This window comes from Montipora capricornis, chromosome 2, assembly GCF_036669925.1.
Source record: "Montipora capricornis isolate CH-2021 chromosome 2, ASM3666992v2, whole genome shotgun sequence".
Classification (NCBI taxonomy): domain Eukaryota; kingdom Metazoa; phylum Cnidaria; class Anthozoa; order Scleractinia; family Acroporidae; genus Montipora; species Montipora capricornis.
Window position 1 is genome coordinate 63,904,467 of NC_090884.1, and position 10,000 is coordinate 63,914,466.

The following is a 10,000-nucleotide window of genomic DNA, read 5'->3' on the forward strand; positions in this document are numbered from 1 at the left end:
AGGAGGTAGACAGCTTATTTGGCTGGAGATACTGATGTTTCCGCAAGAGCTTGATCATTCCCTCTACTTGCAAAAGAAGTAGTTCAGGAAAGAAAATATGGCAATTACTATTTTGCCCGTTGGTGTAGGCTTATATGCAAGAGGAGATGCGACCTTTGAAACCAGGGCTTCTTTGCAGCTGAAATTGGAGTTGATGGAAATGAGACTGTTAAAGACAGTGATCCAAACATGAAAAATGGCGGTTGTTCAACGCTTGTTCTCGTTCCTCGCCTCCACTATCTGAGAGCCTGGAACAGGCTAGCAGTGCCCACAGCGTGACTTTTGCTCCGCAGGTGTACTGACGCCCATGCAACTGAGGAAGTTACTATTATTATTATTATTATTATTATTATTATTATTATTAAGTAATAATTGTTAAAAGCGTTTCTTTCCCCCTTCCTCAGCTTGTACATTAAGTTCTATGGGCTGGGTTAGTGATCATGACTTGAACAAGAGATTTTGACAGATGTTGAGTTAGTTCAGTTCTTCCAGCATGGCCTTTGGCGTCCAAACCGGCCAGACTTAGTATTTTACTCTGTGTAATGACAGACGATTTTACTTGTCAATGGGGAACCCCTGGGAGTCTTGAAATGGGTTAAGACAATAAAAATGAGATAAGATAAGGTGTCTGTTTCCTTCTGAAAGGTGGAAAATACCCAAAAATATAGGGAAATCGTAAGCCTTCCTTGTTCACAATGATGTCAAGTGTATTCAATGGAAGCTGATTGTTAGAACTTAAGGAACTGTAGTTAAGGAGAGTGTTCACAGCTTTCAACTAATTTTTTGAAGTATTGTAGGATCATTACTTCAAAGCTGACGAATAGCTGATGGCTGGCTGTGTTTAAGACAAATTAAATTTTTGCTTAGCTATCCCATCTTTTAAGTATAGGACTGGCCAGTGTACCAGAATAATATTTATCTTCAACATTATTCACACAGAGACGTTCTTCAGGATTCCTCATTATACCAACTTACTGAGGATGGACTTGGTGTTCTGTGGCAACAGTCATCTCCCTGTTGGAGTAGTGATGAAAATGACACAAATTGGGATGACTGTGATGATGCCTTGAATTCTAAAGAATCTGAGTTGGACAAGCCTGAAAACTGGGATGATGACATTAGCAGTGGTGTCTGTGGAGCCGGTGAAGTAAACAGGATAAACCCAGCAATTTCATTTACAAAAGAATTATGCTGGAATGATTCGAACAACTGCGCTAAATTATGGAATGGCAAGGACTGGAGTGAACTTGATGATGAAATAACTGAAGAAAATATAGACGAGGAATTTGACTCCAACTTAAATTACTGGGACAACAAAGTCGTAAAACAAGAAAGTGATGCATCTCATAGCAATGATAGTGATGATGGTATTACAGATGATCTTTTTTGGATTTCACTTGAAAGCTGATGATGCAAGTCACATCAAACTAAAAGAAGACAATGTTTAGAAGACCTTGAGAGTACTCTTGCTGTTGGACTGAAATAGTCACACAGCAGATTCTTGTATGGCCAGATTACTTGCAGCAGATTATTTGCTACTGCATTAGCTTTCATTTTGTGTTTCTTCACTGAACCAGTCCAACTGTACAATACAAATTAATGTGTATTCCTCTTCTGTTTTGATGTTTCCTAAACTCTTGGCTATGCAAAGGGTAACATATCTTTTTTCTTCATGAAATGGTTCCTGTTGAGGATAGGCTTAAAATTTCTCTTTAAATTGTAGACAGAAAAAGCCTGTATTCTGTTTGGGTCGAAAAACCTGATGCGCATTTTAATGTTTTTAACAGCTTGTAAAATTAACTCACGTTTGCTTTTACGAGAGTTTAATAATGTAATAAAAACGTTTTGTTACCCCATCCAACCCATTCGTCCCTGAAGCAGCCTTGATGGACGAGTACAATTTAACAGTTCAAGGACGGTGCCTACTAATTCAAAGGTATTTTTGCACAGTTTACTGAACATGTGGGATACGTAAATCTTGACAAGTGTTCTTGAAATCCAAAGAGAAAATTGGGGGTAACCATGCAAAGAAAATTAAATCAACAATTTTGTAAAAAGCTTTAAAAATTATTACAAGGCAATGTATGGCTTAATCATGTCTGTCAAATGCATGGTTATCCCCAATTTTCTTTTTGGATACAAAGACCACTTGATAAGTTCTGCTTTCTTGGCATACTTTTGAACTGTGCAAAAATATCCCTGTATTAATAGGCACCACCCATAGAAGATTTGAGTTACTATCTCAAGATGCACAGAACGTATGCACAATAACAATAGCAGGCACGGTCCTAAAGAGGACAGAGTTCTTGAGTGGACATGTACATGTACATGTTGTTAACCCATTGACCCCTGACAGTGACACTTAATAGATTTCACTCTGTCTAATGCCAGACAATTTTACCTGTTGATGGGGAGTATCCTTGGGTGTTTGAGGTGTGAATGGGTTCAACCATATTTTTGCCGCCGTCTGGCATTTAGACAGAGTGAAGTCTCACTCTCAGGATTGCTGCTATTTCCCTGAACACCCAATTGACAAGTAAAAACATCTGGCCTGGCATTAGACAGAGCGAAGCTCAAGTCTCACTCTCAGAATTGCTGCTATTTCCTTATTGAAAAACATTAATTTTGTTTCACTTTCCAGGGCTCGAAATTAACGAAAAAATCCAGTCGCATTTTGCGATAAGATATGAAATTTTAGTCGCAAAATCGCCGCACTGCATTGTGTTGTCAGCGGTTTAGCAGAAAAATATGAGCCCGCAGTACTTGTGTGTAAAGAAACTGCTGAAAATGGTGAATGATCGAAGGAATGGAGCTGTGCACGTAACATCGTAGCTAAATTACTATACAATTATGCTACCTTCAGAGAAAATTCACAGCAAGAAACAAAATAATTTTGTCATTTATTTATTTGTTTGTTTATTTTAGCAAAAGTAGCAGCAAAGTGGCAACTGCTAACCCTTTTGTTTCGAAAGAACGAGGGTGACAAGTCGCAAATTTGCGACTTCTCCAGATATTTTAGTCGCAAAGGGAAAAATTTAGTTGCAAATGCGACCGTATTGGTCGCAATTTCGAGCTCTGCTTTACATAAAGCAATTTTCTACTTAAACTTTGTTTGTTAATTTTTTTGTTTACAGCGAACAAACCTATTAAAGCGAATTTGTATTTTCAACCAACTGATCACCAACGTTGATTTTGTAAACATTCAAAGTTTGTTATACTTCAACAAGGCTGATACAATTTGTTTTCACATGTCAATCCGAGAAGAGCTTTTCTCCTGAGCTTTACGTCAGAAGAGTTGACACCCAGCGGCCAATCAAGAGACCTAAAACCTGACATAGAAAGTTTCCAACAATAGCTCCCACAACACTTCCAAAAGCTGTTATTGGGATATGGTGATAGCCAAACACTGCCCCACCCAACCCTCCCACAAATCCTATCACTATGGGTGTGACTCGTTTGGCTTTGATCTTTTCGGCATCCACTGGTGTCACATGACCTTTGCTTTTAGCATGGTCGGCCTTGATAACAACGTATGCAATCCACACAGCATCTTGTATGAGCCAAATAAAGATGCCTATGGCGTGTCCTGCTAGAAACAGGGATGTCTGAGCTACAAATCCGGTAGTTCTAACAACAATGAATAACATTCCCCCTAAGATACCTTGAAGGGCGACAAACAGAAGTCTTCCTAAAGTCCACAATACGTCATATACCTGGTAACTTTCTGGTTTCCCTACTTTGCAATCTCTACAGAAGTGCTCACAATTACTAGTAAACGCGTTATAATCGCGCTCTCCCAATCGTTTTCTGGCCCGTCGAACCACTTCATCCGGGGAAAAATTCACCTGCCCATCCACGCTATCTGAGGCGTCCACTAAATATTCAATCCGATACACAACCTTATTTGGCTCCAGAACAAATCGCGTTCGAACCACCTCGGCCTTTCCAGTCGGGTTACTTTCTCCCAGAGATCGTAGTCCAGTTTCACCGTCTCCAGTCTTGTGAATTACCAAAACGAATTTTGGCCGCACTTTCTCCACGATGAAGTGATGCCAATAACCAAGCGGGCTTTCCTCCATGACATGATCTCCTCTGCGAAGCTGTGCTAATGACGTAATCTTTGTTCTCGGCGAAATTAAACCGAATGGTCTCGCTTCTTCAAGGTTAAACATTGGTAAAAATTAATGATATTATTGTAGTTTTGTCCGATTAAATGTGATCTCTAGTCGTGACCTTGTAAACCCTTGTTCTTTCTTTGAAGTTCGTGTTTGCTAAACAAATGGCTTCTCTTGGTTTCTTGCGAAACCGATACCATTCTACCCACACGTGGAACACATATTAACCAGGGGATTGTGGGAAGTTAGTTCACGTGGCTAAAGTAATATAATTTGACACGCCTTGGCCTCTTTCTCTAAGTACTCAATGGTGACCGGGTAATCGCTTCGTCGAGGATCCCCGCACATCCAAGAAATCTATTCTGCGATGAAGTGGCATGTAATATTCAGAGTCCTCAGCGGTCTACCTTTCCGTACTTTCTTTTCTTGCTACAGCAGTATTGTAGGTCAGTGGTATGATAAGAGTACCCCATATGTTAGCATACACAAAGGACTTTATTGACAAAACCAAGATGGCAGACGATGCAGAAGAAGAACTGCAGAAGAGTTTATCAAATTTTGTAAGTTTTTCGAGAGTGCTGAGATTAAGCACAGAATACCCTTGTCACATGTTTTGATATGATTGTATTTCACAACTACGTCTATTGTAATGTGGACGCGTTTTCCAATGGATGCTGTCGGTGGAATATCTAGTTGACAGTCAGTGTAACAAATGGGGCACGGTATTCAGTGCTGTTGCTGTTGTCAGGGTTCATACGGGTCATGAAAAACCTGGAAAGTCTTGGAATTTAAGAATTTCGTTTCCAGGCCTGGAAAGTCATGGAATTTTATGGTCGGTTATTGAAAGTCATGGAAAATTATAATTATAAATTAAATGGCATGGTAGGGTATAATTAATTATTGCAGCCGTCAAAGCAACGCTAAAGTGAAATACAGACGAGTTTCTATCAAACAATCGGAAGTTTGGCTGACAGAGGCTGTTAATTTATTAAAAAAAAAATGATTTATTCAAATTATTACTATCAAATCGAAACTTCAACATCCTCTCCCCCCCGGCAAACCTCGTGCATTTGACTATCTTCTGTGCCCGGGGAGTGGGGCATTTGACCTTTGCCTGCATGGGGTGGGGAAAATTGAACCAGAAGTGTCAAGTTTTAAATGATTTTTTTTTTCGGGCGCCGAAGTTGCTAACAGCTACATGTATAAAACACGTGTTTGGACGAGATTGAAGAGTTTAAAGGAAGAGATATAGCATTTGTGAGTGATTGGCTTAAAGAAAAGTCCTTCGAAATGTCTTTATTAAGGACAGGAGGAGCCGATGACGATTGTTCTTTAGTGCCGGTATGACAGACAAATCCGACGATAGGGCAATAGGGTACGGCATTTGAACACCATTTTGGCCAGAGGGGGTGGGAATTTGAACAATCTAATCTTCAAAACTTCAAATGCCTGAGCTTTTCGTGGGGGAAAAGAGGGGGATGTTGAAGTTTTGAGTTGATCGGCACATTATGTCAGAAAATATCCTAAAATAAGGACAGTTTTGACAATTTTCTTCCTTGACAGCAAAACTTTAGGTCATGGAAAGCTAGAGAAAGTCTTGGAATCTGAAGAGCTTAAAAGAGTTCCAACTCTGTGTTGTTTCTCTAATGAATCAATTATTTTAATTCCTTATTTAATTGTTCAGTGCAAAGACGAGCCTAGTTCCCACCTTATCTTAGTTGCTTCAAAGAAATGCATTGATAATGGAAAATGGAGAGAACTTGTTGACTCTTTGGCTCACCCAGATTATGAGGTTTGTAGGATGCTTTTTTTTAGATTGATTTTATTAAGGAGTGTTAACCAGGGAAAGTATCTTTAAAATATTTTTGGGCAAATGAGTAATTCTCTGTGGCATGCAATGGCTGTTAATTAACCTTGATCATTGATCTACAGTACAGGGTCAGAAATTGTGTCTTCCTGGTCGCCAATGCAACTAAAAATTGAGTACTGGCAACCAGAATTTCACAGTTGGTGGCTAGTGGGCGACCTACTATTAAGTTCAGAGCCGTTTGCCAACAAGTGTCTTACTTTTTATCCTGCCGATGTTTTTGAAATAAAAATGAAAGGAGTTTTCCCGTTAACTACCTCCATAGGTCTCCATAACATCGCAAGCCGCCACGTTTTCTTGTGGTTTCTCATAAAAAATTTTAATACGTATTGTGGACGAAAAAACTGCGACTCATTAGAGAGATTTGATAGACTGGTGTGAGGAATGTAGCACAGTAATAACATGGCAGCTTGTGTGCGACAGAACGTGACTGGTGTTTCCGTGGCTGAAATTTTCAACAATTTTTTACTTGATACACATTTAAAAAAATAATGATGATGAGACAGAAAACAGAAGAAAGAAATAGAACATTAATTAATTAATGTTAGAAACCGAACTTCATTTTGCTGTTTTTAAAAAAGTATTTTATTTCTTCCATGGACTAGTTTCTGTCTTGCTTCTCCCCTAACCTTGCAGAGTTTTCAGTTTAACTTGAATGTCTCACTTATTACAGGATGCTTTGCTGTTTGTTGGTTGGGAACTTATTGGAATTATTTGTCAAGCATTTGATGATGATACTCAATTAACTGTAGATCGGATTCAAGAATGCAACAGGATTCTCAAGGTTATTGCTGAGGTCAGAGGATAAAACAGAAGTGGTATTTGGGCTGATATAATGTACATGTACATGTGCATTGTATATGTAGTTCATTTAGTGTTGCCATTTCCGGTTCGCACAGTATAATTATAAAGTACTTCTCTCATAACCATATAAATTAATTATACAGACTAAAAGATAAAATCAAAGACCAAACATTGATTGTCCACATTTCTGAGTTACAGACAAGTGATGATCAATGATCGCATAGGCATGAAACTCTGAGTTGTGGACAACCAATGTTTTGTCTTTGATTTTCTCTTTAGTCTATTACAATTCTCTGCAAACTGCATGAAGCACTTTTCTCAACTAAACCACTTGCATGGAGTGCTTTTTGAAATGACATCCAAAAAAATGTACATTCAGTTTCAAAAAATTAATAGAAGTGATCTGGTAAAGGTAAAGTCTCTGTTACGAGCCTAGGAAGGCCCATCAGGCCGGGGCTTATCTCCGGTTTCCGTAGCATGAAGCGACTAGGAGTATTTATACTCCCTCCTGGATGGGATGCTAGTCCATCGCTGGGTTACCCCCAGCATTACGCTAGTACCCATTTATACACCTGGGTGGAAAGAGGCACCATGAGAGTAAAGTGTCTTGCCCAAGAACACAACACAATGTCCCCGGCCACGCCCCGAACCTGGACCACTCGATCCGGAGTCGAGCGCACTAACCATGAGGCAACCGCGCCTCCCACAGAAGCGATCTGGTGGTCCCATTTACTCTGATAGATTTAGTGTGACTTCAATGTTAATAATCTTGGTGATGAATTGATTGTTATTTGACAGAGATGTAGTGCAAAGGAAGTCTGTATAGGAGTTTTAGAGCAGCTTGATTCTGAGCCACTCATACATTTAGAGAAGTTTAGTGTTTTGTTGAATACACTCAAAACAGGTTGGTATTAGAAAGCTTTTGGTTGTTAATCTTTATGATGTACATATTCATAATAATTCATTATGGTCTGTTTTAGGAAGTACAATTCCTGACTTGTTAATTACATTGTACACTGCACCTTATTATAGGAAATTAGTGATACACATTGACAACGCGAAGGAAAAATTTAAAACTTAACTTGAATTTCCAATAGCTAGGTTTACAAATTATTAGTACATTAAATTAACACAAAATTTTTGAAAACAATGTGCCCAATTATTAGCTTTAATTAAGTTAAACGCAAATTTGTTCCAACACAAATCTTAAAACAAACATCTCTAATAGACCTTTTTGTAGATAAGGCAGCCATTTTGATTTCTATTGTTTCGAAAGACATTATGGGATGCTCATGGGGCAAATTAATCTGTATTTGTCCCCTGGGCATCCCATAATAGCTATTTGAAATGATAGAAATGAAAATGGCCGCCGTATGTGCAAAAAGCTCTATTAAAGCGTTTACTCAGAATAAGTTAACTAGTACAACTGGAATCTACATGTAAGAGTAAAGTATGTAGATGACCTATAAACAATAGTTGAGATTATTCAGAGGTATTCATTCAGCATGCTGCCAATAATAGCAAATGAAATCGGCTCTTTCTCAGCAGAACATGGCATTCGGTTAAATGGCCCTAAATGTAAAGAATGATATGCTTATTGATTTCCTCAGGTACATGTACATTGAAGCCCTTTCCAACAACCCCAATAGTCATCAATGGCTTGCCCATAGAGCAGGTTTCTACCCATAAGATACTAGGGGTGTACATTGCGTCTGACTTGTCGTGGGGCTACCATTGTGAATATATTGTCAAACGTGCGTGCAATCGCCTATATGCGTTAAGGGTCCTGGTTAAATCAGGTCTTTCAAGTCAAGAGGCAGACAGAACCCATTAGAAATAGACCATTATTTTTACAGCTCTGCACTCAATTTAATATAAGGCCTTTGTATAAAAGCTGGAGTTGGCCTTGTTTTGATACAAACCTCATTACGTTTCTTATGTAAATAGAAACTTGTTAGCGTTGCAACAATGTGATTTACATAAGAAAAACAATGAAATTTGCATCAAAACAAGGTCAGCTCGAGCCTTGCTTTTATTCAAAGGCCTGCTAACGTAGGACAGAGCGGTAAAAATAATGGTCTATTGAATATCACAAAAAAGTAGAAACCATCAATAACATATTAATTAATAGAAACTCAACAAACTCAAAGATGTACACTTTACATGGGTTGGTATTCTAAAAGGAATTATACATTTTGTATTTTTAACACTGTGCAAATAACTTGGAAAAAGTAATGATCCATGTTTGTTGAGTTTATTAGTATACATGCATGTACATTCCTTTTTCCTTATATATTGGCCCTTCAGAATCATCTGGTTTTTCATGTAACATTGATTTCATTGGGAAAGGAATTCCATATGACTGTTTTGGCCAAAGATCTTTATGAATCATCTAAAACCATGATTCAAAATGCATACATGTATTGTGACCTGAACCCTTAAAAATGGACATCATTCAATCCTTCTGTAATAAATGACAGTTCTTCATTACATTTTTTAAACTGGTTTGATAGCATCATTTGGTGTTCATTTGGGTTGCTTGTTGGTCAAACTTTTAATCACGTTTTATATCTTTTTCATCAGCAATCAACAAGTTAAAGGAGAAAAAGTTTAAAATTGTCAGCATGGTGTTGCCATGCATTGTGCAGCATATAGCAAGTGTTCAGCTGCCACAGGAATTGATTGCAAGCAAGTCAGACAAGGATGAAGAAAGGACCAGTCTTGTGATGAAGTCAGTCTTGGAGCATTTGCAGGACTTTCTCAGGCCTTTGTTACAAGAAGTTAGCATCCAAACATCCAGTCTTAAAAAGGTGGTATGCCAGTCAGCTTTGAGAGAATTAAAAGTTTTAAAATAATTGCTTGAACCAACAATTAAACTCTTTTGGCCCAGAAATTATTTATGCTTATTTTATTCCCTTGTATGGAGTGAGTGTTTATTTGGTTGGGGTGTGAACGCACCACCTCCAGCATGGTAGTTTGTGTCATGACCTGATATACAGTTTGATGCTCAAAGAAGTGAAGTAAAGTGGAGTACATTGTTTTGATCACCACTCCACTTGGGGGCATTACTAAACACAGGAACGGAACGGAACGGAACGGAAGATACCGGGAATAAAGCAGAATATGCCGGAATGAGGCGGAATGGCACCCGAATGAGACGGAATGAACAAGAATG

At 38.5% G+C, this 10,000-nt stretch overlaps 3 protein-coding genes across 5 annotated transcripts in view; 2 read left to right on the forward strand and 1 right to left on the reverse strand.

The window, feature by feature from the left end:
• The window catches only part of LOC138031223 (small RNA 2'-O-methyltransferase-like), a 14,581-nt gene extending 12,683 nt beyond the window's left edge, over window positions 1–1,898 (forward strand). For both annotated transcript variants that reach the window (XM_068878911.1, XM_068878904.1), the window contains exon 7: window positions 979–1,898. In XM_068878911.1, the coding sequence (XP_068735012.1) occupies window positions 979–1,447 (469 nt within the window). In that variant the 3' untranslated portion in view covers window positions 1,448–1,898. The remainder of the gene's footprint in view (window positions 1–978) is intronic.
• Window positions 1,899–3,168: 1,270 nt separating this feature from the next.
• On the reverse strand, window positions 3,169–4,357 carry LOC138031250 (uncharacterized). Its single transcript, XM_068878943.1, has one exon. The coding sequence runs from the start codon at window positions 4,209–4,211 to the stop codon at window positions 3,321–3,323; it is 891 nt and encodes a 296-aa protein (XP_068735044.1). The 5' UTR covers window positions 4,212–4,357; the 3' UTR covers window positions 3,169–3,320.
• A 131-nt stretch (window positions 4,358–4,488) lies between these two features.
• Window positions 4,489–10,000, forward strand: part of LOC138031179 (glomulin-like) — a 25,923-nt gene continuing 20,411 nt past the window's right edge. Inside the window, exons 1-5 of one of the 2 annotated variants that reach the window (XM_068878861.1) lie at window positions 4,489–4,714; window positions 5,839–5,946; window positions 6,695–6,817; window positions 7,624–7,729; window positions 9,409–9,635. In XM_068878861.1, the coding sequence (XP_068734962.1) occupies window positions 4,610–4,714; window positions 5,839–5,946; window positions 6,695–6,817; window positions 7,624–7,729; window positions 9,409–9,635 (669 nt within the window). In that variant the 5' untranslated portion in view covers window positions 4,489–4,609. The remainder of the gene's footprint in view (window positions 4,715–5,838; window positions 5,947–6,694; window positions 6,818–7,623; window positions 7,730–9,408; window positions 9,636–10,000) is intronic. The other variant, XM_068878860.1, reaches the window with a different exon arrangement.